General features: G+C 38.7%; 1 protein-coding gene and 1 long non-coding RNA gene across 2 annotated transcripts in view; one reads left to right on the forward strand and one right to left on the reverse strand.

The window, feature by feature from the left end:
* Positions 1–2617, forward strand: part of LOC127529171 (uncharacterized) — a 98353-nt gene extending 95736 nt beyond the window's left edge. Inside the window, exon 3 of the long non-coding RNA XR_007935852.1 lies at positions 2607–2617. This is a non-coding gene — a long non-coding RNA (uncharacterized LOC127529171). The remainder of the gene's footprint in view (positions 1–2606) is intronic.
* rabepk (Rab9 effector protein with kelch motifs) overlaps positions 1–16192 on the reverse strand; it is a 43198-nt gene extending 27006 nt beyond the window's left edge. Inside the window, exons 1-3 of the mRNA XM_028809138.2 lie at positions 15957–16192; positions 15661–15718; positions 6408–6568 (exon numbers count right to left, since the gene is read on the reverse strand). Coding sequence (XP_028664971.2) covers positions 6408–6568; positions 15661–15713 — 214 coding nt within the window. The 5' untranslated portion in view covers positions 15714–15718; positions 15957–16192. The remainder of the gene's footprint in view (positions 1–6407; positions 6569–15660; positions 15719–15956) is intronic.
* Positions 16193–17053: the final 861 nt, after the last annotated feature.

Raw genomic sequence — 17053 nt, forward strand, 5'->3', positions numbered from 1 at the left:
TAATGGATTTAGATCGGGTTTTTTTCTGCAATTTGACTGAACATTCCGGTTGATTTTGTGACTTCTCTCATCGGGCTAAGTATCATAGTTCGCTTGCAGAAAAGATATATTGACACTAATCTGAAACGGAGGCTGCAGGCATAGGGGAGGGGGAAGTGTGACGTCAGGCCCTCCTCACTGTCCTGTTTCACTTCTATGCAGGCGGCTAGTTATGTATAAAGACAAGTGCCCCGAAAATTACAAAAGTACTTTCATTTACATTTTTTGGTTTCTTTATTGTTTTTTTTCTTTATTTGTTTCCAAACCATTTTTTAATTTTATTTTCCTACTTGTAGGTTTTAGGCGTTGTTAACAAAAAAAAAAAAAAAAAAACAAAACACTGCATTTAAGGCTACAACGATGAGCTCTTGCCCTTTTGATAGTACACTGGATAAACCAGATATAGGAAACAAATGGACACATAGAGGCATTTTTTATTTCCCAGAAACTGTATATTCTCTTATCACTAAGGTCAGGCAATCAAAGCTTCATTCAGCATTGCTGGAACAAATACTTGTAATAAACTATATATCTTATTTCATAAGCACTAAATAAAATGATGCATTAGTTGGGAATAATGCACAAAATGTGCCACATCCATCTTGTTAAAGATGAAGGATTCAACTCCTCTTAAAAAACATTTTTGAAATTAGAAATCATACACTAAATCAAAGTCTAAGGTCTTACAGCATTAAGAAGCATAATGTCACACTTTACTTGAACAAAATGAACATCTGTATGAAAATAAGCATTAATCTACCAGAGCAGATTTCCAGCAACATTCAGTATATATCTGGCCGCAGTAGCAATGAAAACGGCAAAGAGTGTTTTCTAATTTAGAAATTCAGACAACACACGTCAAGTGAAAACAAGCCTACTTCCACTAAATGGACCTAATAATACCACACGCTTGCCTCTCTTGACCTTTATAAAAATATTTTGGCAGAAATAAAACACGGAAACAATACAATGATCTGTAACTCTCTTCTCCTGCTTAAGACAGGCCTGTACATGTGAAAATAAACATACCTGATACAAGAGCAGATAAAAGGGGGGGGGGGGATTTCAGCTAAACTAGCAGCTGGTTGCATATTACGAGCAATTTTAATCTTTGATGACAGTCCTGCAATGCTTGGGAATTTGATAAAGTAAAAAAGAAAGGAGACATTCCCGAGAATGAGTCAGAGGGTAGGACAGAATACTAAAAGCGGGGCCATCTTAACAGCATTATAGGCCCCCGGGCAAAGCAGCGTACTGGGGTCCCTACCTACACAACCACTCAGCAAGTCACAACACACATAAATTAGCATGGGGCCCCTGTGCTCGTGGGGGGCAACTGCCCAGTGTGCCCATGCATTAAGACAGCCCTGACTAAAAGAGGTCAACAAGATAACAGAGTGAACCATAGCTCAAGAAAGATGGGAGTACTACGTGTGTATATTGCTAATAAAAATGATATAAAGAATTGTGGATGCCAAATAGTGTCATCAGTTTCAGCTTAGTTCTGAGAAAACATTTTTTAAGTGAAAGGGTACCATTGTTTTCTGCCAAGTTTGTATTAATATAGTGAGCTGCTGAATATGATGGCACCACAAGCATATAGTCACATAGCTACAACTTCCAATCTCAGTACCTGTTAGCTTAACTAATCTACATATTTCAGGACCAAAATGAATCTTAAAACCATTATTTAGTTACAATCTTTATACTTCACTGCCTCCCAACAGTTCAAATTAAGTGCTCAGTGTGGTGGACGGCTGGGACCCCCCTTTGACACTGGATCCGGGGGAGCAGCCATGGGATGCACACTACGTCCCCCGGAACACTTGGAGGCAGGCCCCCTGGGTTGCATCGGGGCCACAATTGTGTTACACCGGAGTTCATCCCTGTTGGGTTTCCGTGGCCACTGCCAGGGGGAGCTACACAGCTTCCTGAGCCCATCTAGGCTGTGATGCAGCCACACCCGCAAGTGCAGCCTAATTTAGGTCAATTATCACCTGGAGCGCTTCCGGGAGGGCTATAAGAAAAGCCGACACCCACCACTCAAGGAGCCAGAGTCTGGAGGAGGGAGACAAAGGTGCCGAGATGAGTGGAGGAAAGAAGAGTGTTTTTGTTTTGGTGTTGTGTCTGTGGGTACGGAGAAGATGAAGCCCACAGGCGAAGAAAATAAAACATTTATTTGTTTTTATTAGTGTGCCTCCCGTGTCGGGTTGGTGCTGGTGAAGCACTTATTGTCACATCAGCTATTTCATTAATATTTTGACAAAGACAGTCATCCACCAGCTGGCAAAAATAATCTTCTACTTTTGTGGGTACATTACTATTGAAGAAGGATGAAAAAGTGTCTGCAGAAAAGACTGCAATTACTTCAAGGGGTTTATTCACATTTGTGATGCAAACACCATCTACTCCAATTACTATACATATACTGTGACTCGTATTTCAAACTTTTTTCTAAGTACACCTTTTTATTTAACAAGCTTGTGAAATATGAGAGCCAAGGGCTTGGTAGGTTAGATGAGGAGAGAAAAAAAAAAAAAAGTCTACACATGGGCTAGCAGCTCAAGATGAAGAAGAGGCTGCCATAATATTAAACTTAGTATTTCAAAATAAATGCCAAGACTTTAAAAAGACACCAGCTGTGCTAACTCATCTGCAATGGGTTCAGACCTAAGTAATCAACGTAGACCTCAAGTTTTTAATTTTGATACATGGATTGTCCATTTTGTTTGGTATCACCAGTCAACAAGCATTTTGCTACTGGACAAAAAAGTTGTTGTCCAGATTCAATTTTGCAGTTACGGTCGTGTTTCTTAGTTTTTTCAATGTAGTTATGTATTTGATAAAGCTCGCTTTGACATTTCTGCCTCTTGCAGCAAGCTAATTGGCGTGTATTTAGTGAGAAAACAAGCAGAAAACACGCATACAAATAGATAGAGGCACGACTGGATTTCTACAAAAATTGCGTTTGCTTGAAAAACAACAAGCTAGAAAATAGTATCTGAGTGACAGAACTACAGATTAGTCAATCGTTTCATTTATTGGGATGTTCTGTAACAGTCATCCCTTCAGTCTATAAATTCCGCACATTTTAAAATCTAAAATCTGTTTTTTTGCGTTAATTCCGTCCGTGTTTTCCGCATCGCATAAATCATAGGGCCCTACTGCTTCCTCTCAGCGTCACTCATCAAACTGTCCAGTCTTATAGTCAAAGTGTTTTGCTAGCAACTAATGGTCTCTACCACTCTGGCCTGGATTACTGACTCTAGCCTAGTCGTGTCAGGGCTTTGGTTTCTCGATGTTAACACTGATTTTTTTAGTCATCCATTGCCCACCAGGTGAAGTTATCAAGTATTAGCATTACAGCTACTATTGACAATTTAGATTAAGGATCAATGTGCCTTATTATTAGTTTTAGGGCTATCAGCTATTAAAAGCTTATGCTTGAAGCATCTTGAAAGGTCATCATTTATTTTCACATAAGGACTGCCAGAATGTTGGCCTGCCTATCATTTCCCTTGCTTTGTTTTGAACTTCTGTGAGTTAAGGACGTTGTGTTCTCTGAAGGAACTGAGTGAGCAGTTTTTTGTTTTGGGAACATGGCTGCCGAGGCTTCCGAATGATAGAAGACTAAACAGACGATTAAACAAACTTCAACAAGTGTTCACCAACCTTTAGTTTTTAAGACAACTAAGCAAGCTCTCATGTTAGCACATAAACATTTTATATGGCTTTTAAATTTACATATTACGGCTTATCAATTCCATAGGTGATCAAGTTAAAGCAAAATGCATTGTGTTAGTAAGGCTAGGGTTTTTCTTTCTTTTAAGTGGCTGCCGGTTTCCATTTCCAGCAGCTCAGCCCCTGTACTGGCAAATCAGAGATGGCGTGCGGCGGTGTGCCACTGCCTAATGGCGCAGCTTCCTTTGTTTGCAGGTTTTCATATTAGTATGCATCTATATTTTAGACAGCATTTTAAGGTTACATGTCAATGCTTCTTTGTGAATCGTTATAATAATCAAGTTACAGAAAAATGTATTAAACTAGCTAGCTTTAAGCTTTACAGTAATCCCTCGCTATATCGTGCTTCGACTTTTGCGGCTTCACTCTATCGCAGATTTTATATGTAAGCATATCTAAATATATATCACGCATTTTTTGCTGGTTCACGAATTTCTGCGGACAATGGGTCTTTTTATTTCTGGTACATGCTTCCTCAGTTGGTTTGCCCAGTTGAGTTCATACAAGGGACGCTATTGGCGGATGGCTGAGAAGCTACCCAATTAGAGCACGCGGTTAAGTTCCTGGTTGCTGATTGGCTCAGCGACGGAGCACTGAATTCAATTCCACTTTGCATTAACCAGGAAATCTTGTCTCGCTCATTCAGCATCAACGTGTTTCGCTGTGTAAAGAGTTAACTTTTGTGCTCTTTCGTGTTTATCTTTGTGCATAGTCAAGCCCTTCATTATGGCTCCAAAACGATCTGCTCCTGCTACTGCTTCAGAGGCCGTGCCCAATCGCCAACAGAGGATGCTAACGATTGCCGAAAAGGTGAAAGTTTTGGATATATTGAAGGAAGGGAACAGCTACACCGCTGCAGGACGCCATTATGGCATCAATGAGTCCACGGTTCTTTTTATTTAAACAGGAGGAAAAGAATATAAGATCTACGGCCGCAGTGTCCTTTAACCAGGGCGTGAAACGAGTTGTAAGTGGAACATAATAAGGCAGTAGTCCGGATGGAATCTGCTTTAGGGATTTGGATTGAAGACTGCCGGAAGAAGAACAACGGCGGTGCTACACAGTTGCCTGAAGAGGCTCCTTTAGAAGAGCTGTAACGCTCTCCTTTGTTGTACAGTAAAATTAAACTCATCGTTATCAGACAAGTCGTCGTGTCATTGTTGGTGAGTAACCATAATTAATTTTCTACGTACTTAGTACATGTATGTACGTTTAGTGTAACTGTACACACATTTTACTGTATACAATTTTTCTTGCATTGTACGTATTTATTTCTGGTGGCCTGCCTGTCATAATGGCTGTAACATATGCGATATCGGAGATGCTCGATATCTTTAAAATAACATTTAGGTTTTACTGTATATAAAAAGTGTGTTTACATACATAATTTCAACGAATCTTACCTAATATCTAAGAGAATATAAAGGGTTTATGCTATATAACTGTGCGGGAAATGTTTATAAGAGTGTGGGAGAGTGTATAAGGGCTTAAAATATATAAAAATAACCATATAAACATATGTTTTATACTTCGCGGATTTTTACCTTTCGCGGGGGGTTCTGGAACGCAACCCCCGTGATCGAGGAGGGATTACTGTATAAAAATAATTGTTAAAAGCTTGTATCTTTCCTTTCTTCCAAGTAGTCAGGAAGCAACATGTTTATCTGCTCAAGGCCGTCCACAGCGTATCACTCACCAGTGAAGTTGCACATTATCGCTTACCGACACAAATGTCTGTGATTTTAGCCTTAAGGGATATTGGTGCAACAAGTAATTATTAAACAAGTGGTCAGATTTTCACATGTGGGTTCCCCTGATTCTAACTTAATGACGAGAACAGGTTAACCAAAAGGCCATCAATCCTTAACAGGCCAGGATTAGAAATGTGAGAATGAAGGGAGGGGTAATTGGGTGATGCTCACCTCCAGGTGGCAAATATGCCCTTTGAGCCAAAGTGGTTGTTGTGAGAAAGTGTAGATTAGGAAGAAAAGTGTTATGAGAAAGTCTACTGGGATGAAGACTGTTATGTCAACGAGGCAAGGTTGTGGTTATGATAGTTATGGGGAAGTCTACGAGGCAAAGTTATTGATATGATAAAGATCAAGTGATTATTATGAGAAAGGTATGGAGCGAGGTCATTATCAGGAGAAGCAGATGATAAGAAATGTCATGAAGCGGGGTTATTTTGAAATAAGAATTGTAATAAATATGAGGCTTGCCCAGAACATCGGGCTCACTTCATTGAACCAAGACGGGCTTTATGTACTCTGAAATGGTTATCTATGCTGTGCAATAAAGTCTGTTCTGACTGCATATCTGGAGACACTGCGTGTTTTTTCTGAAAAAGTTTTCTCTACGACACTACAAACCTCATTCACATGGGTGAAAAAAAAAATTGGCTACCATGCTGCTGTTGCCGGTGTATAACATTAACATATCCAGTTTTCTTATTTTTAGACTCTTATATGTTAGTTTTATCTTTTTTGATCCTTCTAGAACATGCATTGCCAATTTTTAACTTTTTGTTCCTAACCCTAGTAATCAGTCAATCAATCAGACAGTCAGACAGATAGAGAGTCAGACAGATAGACGGATAGATACATAGATAGATAGGAAGGAATACATACCTAAATCTAAAATATAGGAATCAGAAAACGTTCCACTTGGGTTCGCACCTCCCGTGATAATGATTCTTCCTTTACTACAAGCATCAGCTGTCTCTGGTATATATACACATGTATGGCCAACTCGGATTCCTGGCCCTTCTCCACTTGGGACAAGTGCATACCTGAAAAATTAAACCCATTTCAAATTAACTTTCCAAAAAAAAAAAAAACACCTTCCAACAGAACAAATCTTACACAAGTAACCACCCAGATTAGTTATCATCTTCATAGATGTAGATACATTTACAGCTTACACAGACAGAGCTGTGAAGTAAACAGAACTGAGAGGAGATTAAAAAAAATGTAAATATCAATACATGAATATGTAGTAGAAATTCTGGTCCATAATGGCTTACAGATATCACAACTGTAAGCCAAAAGGCACTATTTAAATAAAATGTATTACAATAATTATTACTATTAATCATGAATATAAGGGCGACTCAATAATCATCTTCTCTTGTTAATTTTGTCTGTGGCCACAGAGGTAAAATTTCTACCTTGATCAGTCAATTCCTCTTCTTGTTTTCTAGGAGTAAACTTGGCCACACCGCTCTCTGTTTGCACCTGTGAAGGGCAGTGATCGGCTTTTTATGGGCTGAGGGTGTACATGAGGCCGAAATCCATAGAAGACTTTTTGCACAATGTGGAGACAGTGTTTCACCTTGGCAGAAAAACCGACGATAAAACTCTTGATCCATAAATGACAGGGAGAGGCAGATTTTCAATTGAAACAGTCAATCCCCTGTGGGCTTGCATTTCATGTGTACTAATTGTTCCTGAAATACATTTACAATGACTTGCATAGCAGACGCCTTTATCAAAAGTGCCTTACAGAGGAGGTCAACATAATTAAGTAATATCAGTCTAGGGACTGTTTGAACAAATGTAGCAGGACAGGCTATAAAAGTTGATCACCACCAGCGAAGAGCTATAAAGCCAGCATAGCAAAAAAAAAAAAAAATCAATTAATAATATGACGGACATCCACAGAGCAAAAAAACATTAATTAACAATCTGACGGATATCTACAGAACAGTAGGGTCTTCAATCGCTTCTGAAGGTGGGCAGCTTGTTCTACCAACTAGGAGATACACATGAAGAGTCTAGATTGAGATTTGATACCACGCTGAGGTGGCATCACCAGAACCTGTTCATTGGCAAACCCGAGTGGCCAAGAAGGAGTGTAGCACCTCACCAGTGTCCCCATTTACCTGCTTAACAATATTTCAGCCAAAATGCATACATTTTGCGTGTTTTGAGACATACAAACACATAACTGACGTGAAGAGTATGGACATTTTGCATACTGTTTGCCTTTGTACAGCATTGGTCACCATGAATGCCTTGTCTATATTTTTTTTTGTACCCATTATGCATCAAAACGGGAGATTAAAAATTTTTCTCAGCCATCACTACAAACAACAAGGGGTAGCACAAAAAAAAATATTTTTAGGTGGTGTATTCCTTTAACTGATGCCCTCTGGTATTTGTTTCATCCGCACATTACTCACCTGCTTCATTGTCTCCACTCACTTTCTCTGGTCTATCTATAAATCCCTAATAAGGTGTGTGCATTCAGCATTGTCCGGTCTGCTGACTGTCTCTCTTCTCATTAGGCATACAAAAACTGGATGATGTTTCACAATTGACGCTCCCAGGCCGTGAAATGAGTTTCAGTGATGTTCACGTAACCCTGAAAAATGAACCTATTTACAAAATATCTTAGGACTGCACATACGAGTAAGAATTTCACTATACCCTGTATGTATACTTGAAAGATAAGACAGAGGTAAAGAATTTAGGGGTAATTATTGACTCTGACCTAAATTTTAAATCACATATTAATCAGATTACTAGGACAGCATTTTTTCACTTAAGAAATATAGCAAAAATTAGACCTCTTATTACATTGCAAGGTGCTGAAAAATTAGTTCACGCTTTTGTTTTCAGTCGACTAGATTACTGTAACGCACTCCTCTTAGGACCACCAAAAAAAAGACATCACTCGATGGAAAAGAGTGCAGAATGCAGCTGCTAGAATCTTAACTAGGAAAAGAAAATCTGAGCACATCACACCAGTTCTGATGTCACTACATGTTATAATATGTTTTGTTATTAAGTTTAATGTCACTGTTCTCTGTGCCCACTGTTATGGACTCATTCATACAGGCAGACCAAGTATGGTACACAGGGGCACAGCATCGGCATTTAGAATTGCCAAGCCAAGCACAGGACTAGAGAGCCAAAGACAACTGGAGAATTGAATAGTCGGCCTAAAGACAGACTAGTTTATTTCTGTCTTCTGTCAGCACACCATCCTCTTTCCTTGTTGAGAGAATGAGAACTGTATGTAGGCATTGCAATTCCTGCATTTTTGAAGGTGGAGTTTGAGTCCTTTCCTGTTCTTGTTTGGATCCAGAGCAAGAGCCTGCACATGGAGCAACCAGAATATAAGGATGGACCTACGGCCAACACACTTTGTTGTTTGTTTGGAAGATTATGTCTTCCGTCCGGTGAAAATCCTTTCAGCGTGGCGACGAAAGATGGCAGACTGCGTAGGTCAAGACACCCACATTGCTTGATAGTCTGTCATAAGCTTCCCGTTTGTAATACCGCGTGAACCCGTCAGTAAAGAGCTAAATTATCCTGCATACTTCTCATGTAATCTTGTAACCGTCATATTGCATGCTGGGGAGGGATAATACCGTTTTTATTTATAATTATTTAAATTCAGGTTAATTAAAACACCGCAATTGAAAAGAACACATTTCCAGAAAGCTAATGCCACTTAAGGAAACACTACACTGGTTACCTGTGTCATTTAGAATTGACTTTAAAATACTGCTTATGGTTTACAAAGCCTTCAATAATCTGCTCCATCCTATATCTCAGAATGTCTCTCACCTTACACTCCAAATTGTAACCTTAGATCTTCAAATGAGTGTCTGCTTATTATTCCAAGAGCTAAACTTAAATGAAATGGTAAGGGGCCTTCTGCTGTTATGCACCTCAAATCTGGAATAGCTGACCGATAGAAATTTGTCAGGCTAATACGGTGGAGAACTTTAAAAAAAACTGCTAAACACCAGTTACTTTAACATGGCTTTCTCATAGCTTCATTTTAGTGTAATGCATTTAATTATTTTTTTTTTCATGGCTCCAAAATCCGTACTAACCCCTACTTTCTCTGCTGCTCTTTTTCCGGTTTTCTGTGGTGGCGATCTGCACCACCACCATCTGATCAAAGCACCGTGATGTCTCTACACTGATGAAGGCCAGAGGCCCACATGACCATCACTGTGATTGAGGTCATTGATGTTAGGTAGAATGCCCAGTGGGGGGCCGGATGGTCTCATGGCCTTGGATCCCCTGCAGATTTTGTTTTGGTTTTTTTTTTCTCCAGCCTTCTGGAGTTTTTTTTTCTCTTTTCTATCCTCCCTGGCCATAGGACCTTACTTTAGAGTATTACCGATTTTTTACATTTTTTTCTTTCTTCATCTTGTAAAGCACTTTGAGCGCCATCATTTGTATGAAAACGTGCTCTAGAAATAAATGATGTTGTTCTTGTTGCATGACAATAATGCCACTACATTGTACCTCTGGACCTTTCAACCGGGATATCGGCAAAGGTACCTACTTAAGAAGCCATCAAGCTTCTTAGATTTTCCTGGAATTCTAGTTTTATTAACACTTCAGTTTAGCTATGGCAAAAAATGCTTCTATTATTCATTTACTCCTCTGCTCAAGACCTTGACAGATGCTTCTTTTGGTCTTAATTATGCTTATAAAGCACAAGTAAAGTTGTCCTCCATTGCTGCGATGTGTGACACGTTAAGAGCCATTGATATGCTAGCATTATTGCATATGAAAGATTCACAGGTCTTATACTGAAGTATGCAATATCAAGAGAAATGTGTCTCAGTTAAACCACTTCTGACCATTTTAAAGTGAAGTTATCTTAGTAGATAACATAACACAGATGAATGACAACTTTACTGATGTTTTACAAGTGTTATTAACATCAAACTAAGCCATTGTTAAGATCTTGTTTGCAGCATCTAAAGTGTTATCCGTTCATTAATTATTTAGATTACTTATACTACTGCTCTGCTTTGAATTTTTTTCTCATTTACTTGTGAACTTTGTGCTTGCTAGTCACTCACTGTACTCGGCGTTCATACACTTCAGGACATTTCAAATTCCAGGACTACTTCTGTCTTTACCAGCATCAACCAGTACGAGGATCCAGGACTACTTTAGACTCCAGCTCTGAATGTCCACAGCAAAATTACACAAACACGTTTGAACTTAAATATGTGGCCTATTTTAAACTGCTGACCGTTTACAAAAACTGAATTTGAAGGTCACACTGTTTACCCAAAATAATAGCAGACTATTTAAGCAATTCAAGGCAGGGCTGCTACATTTTAAAAACAGAATGTTTTCTGGACAACAAATGTGCCATTATAAACTGTGATGTGACAAAAGCCAACTCAAGCAAATCTCTCTATTATACTAAAAAAATCTATTGACGCGACAAGACTTTTCTAGAAGACGAGACTTTTTGGAAAAGATTTTTTCAAGTACCGCGAGATGAGAATATTGCCATGATATTTTTTTTATAAGTCACGCCCTCCTAGCAACCATTTTCAAACAAGACCACAGTCCTCTCACCTCTCACTGGTGTGAATGCTTATGTCAGACACACTTCCTGCACTCTCAGCTCTTATAAATGTTAACATTTTCCTCACTTTAAGTTCCCAATTAAAGAAGACATATTATATCCAAATCTTATTGAAGAATTACACCACGAAGGGTTATCAACTGAAGAAATGAGTACACGGGCAATCCTAGCACCGAGAAATGAGGAAGTCAAACAAATTAACGCCAAAAATGTTGATCAGTTACACTGCAAATTGGTTAAATGCATATCAATAGACTCTACTGAAACAGTTGGTGGTGATGGAGCAGAAGATGAAAACATCAACTTATAATATCACGAAGAATATCTACAACCATTAACACTGTCCGGTCTTCCACTGCATGAATTACTGTAGAAAGAAGGATGTATCCAAGAAAGGTAATGTAGAACATCTCCCGCGGATAACATTACACACCAAAGGAGATCTTGATATGCCACTCGTATTAAAACGTTAACAGTTTCCTGTTAGAAACAGCTTTTGCAAAGACAATTAACAAATCTCAGAGCCAGATATTCAAAAAAGTTGTTTTATTTAATATATATATGTGTGTGTGTGTGTGTGTGTGTGTGATATGTATATTTATTTAACTATCTATTTATGTATTTATTAATTTAAAAAGCTTCTGTAAAAAAAAATTCCCACTGGGAACAAATAAAGTTTGATCTAGTGTTGTTTTTTTTATTAGTAGTTTAACTGTTATTTATTGATCTATTTATGTGTTACTGTCTATTCACTTACTTATTATTCATTTTTAATTCCTTATTTATCTATTATAATATATATACTTGTCCTGTGTTTATGTATATTTGCACTGCAGTCATTGGGAACGTTATTTCACACCATTGTATGCTGAAATACTGTGGATGGATGGTACAACAATAGATCAACTTGACTTGCACTATGACACCAACTCATCCACTGGCACATGAACAGCGCACTGGTGTGGTGGTCCGATGTGACCATAGCCCCGCAAACAAATTCTTAACTGAATTTCTGGCTTACTTGGTCTCCATCAGTTCATAATGTTTACTTCCTTTCATAGGGCACTTCAAAGCAGACTCACTCCTATTCTCAACGTCAAACTTCTTCATACAGTAACGTCACCCAGCCACATGCTTATTTGATTTGTCTTGTTGAGGCCAATTTTTGTAGTAAGCATTTCCCAACCATTTCAAGTTTAACGCTCACTTTCCTGACATTTTGACTGCTCAATCAATACAATGACATGTCTAATATACACAGTGTAATTCACTTTGTTAACTATTTACGACTTAATTCGAGGAGCATGCTAACTACTTATCTGTACTGAGTCACACATGCAACACATTGCCAGACGGTATTAATGCAGGAGATAGATAGATAGATAGATAGATAGAGATAGATAGATAGATAGATAGATAGATAGATAGATAGATAGATAGATAGATAGATAGATAGATAGATAGATAGATAGATAGATAGATAGATAGATAGATAGATAGATAGATAGATAGATAGATAGATACTTTATTAATCCCAAAGGGAAATTCACAAGAGTGATCAATAAATAAAAATAGAAAAATAAAAGTAGAAAAGTACACATACACATTCAGTCATACACGGAGCTGCTGAAAAGGCTGCCACTCTCGGCGGTGCCGGATGTACATGATAAAAAAAATATTAATAATATTAAACATAATATTAAACATAATATTAACGTGAGATGTGTTTGTTGAAGAAATATTGTATGTTTTACCGCATGATATGAGATTATTAAAATTCACTTTAATACTTTCCAGGACTTTTAAGTACCATTCAATTTTTTTTTAGAATTTCAAGGACTTTTCAGTACTGGATTTTGGCCATTTAATTTTTCATGATTTTCCAGGACCCATACGGATGCTGTGTACAGCACATATTATAGTTTGCTTGGTAAGCATGTTGCCTTGGATGAGAGTGTCTGGATAATAAAATGTAATATAATCTAATCTAACTAGAAGTAAACAACTGTACAGTGTGATTAACTACAATGGAGTCAGAAAGTATTCAGACTTCGTTTTAGAGCAGAGGTTCTTAACCTGAGGGTTAGATAAAAATTAACATTTAAATTCACTATACAGCCCAGTTGAACAACCATCTCATTGAAATAAAGTAGATAACGAGAGAGCAGATGTAGTAATAGTACTAGTAGTAATGGTAGCAGAAATTTTAGTAGTAGTAGATCTGTTTTAATTTGCACAAGAGGATTGTATTTTATAATTATAATGAGTGTCCATTACTTTTTGCATAAAAAGGAGTGTATTTTTTTTTTAATTGTTTACTTTAAAGTTTAATAATACAGGGTGGTCCAGATCTAATTTTCCATCCAGCCATTTTCCAACCCGCTGAATCCGAACACAGGGTCACGGGGGTCTGCTGGAGCCAATCCCAGCCAACACAGGGCACAAGGCAGGAACCAATCCCGGGCAGGATGCCAACCCACCGCAGGCCAGATCTAATTATGCAACTTTTAATGCATTGCTGGAAAGCACTCGCTGTTTGACTGACAACCGTCTCCCCGCCATTTTGGAATGCAGGACAGGTGCTGCCATCTATCGGCAACAAAAAGAATTTTTTGTGAATTCTCTATGTAATAAACGTAGTAAGTTATAGCGTAATGAAAATTGCATAATTAGATCTGGACCACCCTATACTTTATGTATGTCATTTACTGTATGTATGAGACAATCAAATTTTGATAAATAAAGTACATCATATTCATTGCATGCAAAGTTGTGTTAATAGGAATATTTCTGGGGAAGGGGTCCACAGCTTTCATCAGATTCTTAAAGGGGTCTGTGACTCAAAAAAGATTAAGGATCACTTTTTTAGAGACTTAAAAAAACAATTCTATATTTAAGGACTCTATTGCTCTCACGTATATGTCTATTTTATGAAAGTGTGCATTTTTTTTACATTATTCTTATGTAATTTTAAATTGTTTTTTCATTGTAACTACATCTTTGACATCTTGTTAAGCACTTTGAGCTCCTTCCTTTGTATGAAAATAGATAGATAGATACTTTATTAATCCCAAGGGGAAACTTCACAAATGTGCTAAAGGAAAAAAATGTTGTCGTAGTTGAAGTAGATAAATTTGCCATTTTTGCCAATTAATCTACATTCAATAACCCATAACGACAAACTGAAAAGATGTTTTCAGAGGGGTTTGAAAGTTTATTAAAAATCAAAAATTGACACCTTGAATTTCCGTAAGTATTTGAATCCTTTGTTGTGGCACTCCAAAATGTGCCCTTTTGGATTCAATTTTCCTTGAAATGTGTCTAGAACTTGATTGGAGACCACCTGTGCCACACTAAATTGACGGGACATTGTTTAGAAAGGCAGATATGCATATAAGGTCTCACAATTTCTGCTGCATGCGAGGACAAAAACCAAACCATGATAAGTCCAAGGAACTCTTTTAGACCTTTGTGATCATATCATGCTGAGCCACAAATCAGCACTATGGGATACAAGCATTTCTAAAGCTTTGAGTGTTCCCAGCAGCACAGTGTCCTCAATAATTGTGAAACGGAAGATGTTTGGAACCACCAGGACTCTTCCTAGAGTTGTCCATCTGGCAAAACTCAGTAAGCTGGCAATAAAATCCTGAACAGTGACGTGACCAAAAACCCAATGGTCACTCTAATGGAGCTACAGAAGCCCTGCCGACATGGGAGAACTAGTTAGAAGGAAGACAATCTCAGCAGCCCTCCATTAATCAGGTGTTTACAGATTGGTTAGACAGAGATTGAGTAAATGGTATATGAGAGTTTAAAGTACTCTGAGAGCCATCAGGAAAAAGATTCTGTGGACTGACAAGATAAAAACTGAACTCTCCGAGGAGAACTCCAAACACTATATCTGGCAAAGACCAGGTACTGCTCATCACCTGCCATACAGCCAATCGGGACAAGTCCCTGAGTGTCCCAGTCAAAGCCCAGGCTTAGAACATCTATGGAGAGACCTGAAGATGGCAGTTTACAGACATTTTACATCCAATCTAACAGAGCATGAGAGGATCCACCAGGGAAACAATTAGATAAACTGATCAAATTCAGGTGTGCAAAGCTTGTAGAGATTTCCCAAGACGACATAAAGATTGGGGCTTGTACAAAGCACTGAATTAAAGTACCTGAACACTTCTATGAATGAGAAACTTCAGCTTTTTATTTGTAAGCGATTTGCAAACTTTTCGAAATGGATTATCAAGTGTACATTGTAAAGTTGCATTTTTTTATTTTAAAATAAGGTCTACTACATAACGTGCACAGAGAGTGAAGGGGTTTGAAGAATTTCTGAATTCACTATAAACAACCACCCGCAGTTTACACCTGCCACTGCCCTCTCGGGTCGGTTCGAGTGATTAATGCTCACTTCTGATTATCAGGGCTGTTTCGTCTTTGTTCACTTTAAAAAATGGTTGAATGCAAGGGTGGCAGGAGGCTTTCTGGAGATGTCAGCTTGCCCAAATCAAACGTACTCACCATACTCCCTTTTCAGGTGTATCTTCCGGATCCAGGACTTGAAGTAACCCCATCAGCTCTAAAACAAATCAGACAAAACGATTTCTATTACACGTTAGCACAGGGGTTCATGATACATTTGTACTTCTACCAAGAGGGTCGCTAGTATTCCCGTGACAGGTGAAGACAAACTCCCTATCAGAGTACCTTAATGAGAAAACAACCCCGAGTTCACACTTAAAACTAATAGGTCAATATCGCGGACTATGAAATCAACTTGTAAGAACAGAAATCTTAAAGCTGACGGCCATCGTTACCTCTTCGCGCTTTCTTCTTCTTTACCGCTTCAAACTTCCCCGGTTGATTACAAACAGCACTTCCTTTAACCTTCAACCTTTAAACCCCAATAACAATTAGACGTCAAGCTTCAGTCATTAACGTAGGGTATTGTTAATGCGCTTATAATTAGAAAAACAACGCGAAATTAAACCCCTGCTTCGTTGGTGAGGCGAACTTCAACCGGTACAGCAAGCGGCAAAAGAGCGGCGCTGTGCGCTACAGCTTACGCCGGACGTCGTTGCCTAGCAACCTGGCGTCACTCACATGCGTCGCCACAACTCTGCGCCGGAAGGAACCCAAAGTCTGACATCACTTTCTTTCTTGAAACTGACTGAGATTTTTTTTTTAGAATGAAAACAGATTATGGTAAAATTCGGGATAATTTTTCTACCAAATTTCACAAAGCCTCTATCTTAGTGACGGGCGGTTGAAGGTTCTTCCCGATTATACCGAGAAAAGTTTCGAAAGCTTTGAAAATAGTGACCTCTGGTGGTTGATAGAAATCATTACAGCCGAGGCGAGATGAGTCTGTGTGACGTCAGGGAGGTATTATGCGTGGACGTGGATTACCGGTTTAACGGGATTACATTTTTGACGATTTAGCATGATTTAGCTAAACCTGGCGGTTCTTCAAAAGTCTTGCTGGATGTATCGTCACAGCAACAAACTGTACACCTCATGTAAACAAGGATTAGCTCGCACGCTTAACTAGTTTCCGTGTATGGAAATCCGTTCAACCACTGCCTCGCCATTCATAGATCCATCCATCCATCCATCCATTTTCCAACCCGCTGAATCCGAACACAGGGTCACACGGGGGTCTGCTGGAGCCAATCCCAGCCAACACAGGGCACAAGGCAGGGAACCAATCCCGGGCAGGGTGCCAACCCACCGCAGGCCATTCATAGATGAGCGATCGATTTCAATCGGTGCGCAGATTATAAGAAGAGAATTTCAAGTCGAGAGAGTTTTGCGCGATCGTCAAGATCCTTAGGCCTGTCCGGATTATTATCTTTTTGAGAGATATCGCTTCAGCCAATAGGGAATTTTATAGATCAGAAATGCATTAGCCTCT

This window comes from Erpetoichthys calabaricus, chromosome 9 (assembly GCF_900747795.2).
Source record: "Erpetoichthys calabaricus chromosome 9, fErpCal1.3, whole genome shotgun sequence".
Lineage (NCBI taxonomy): Eukaryota > Metazoa > Chordata > Cladistia > Polypteriformes > Polypteridae > Erpetoichthys > Erpetoichthys calabaricus.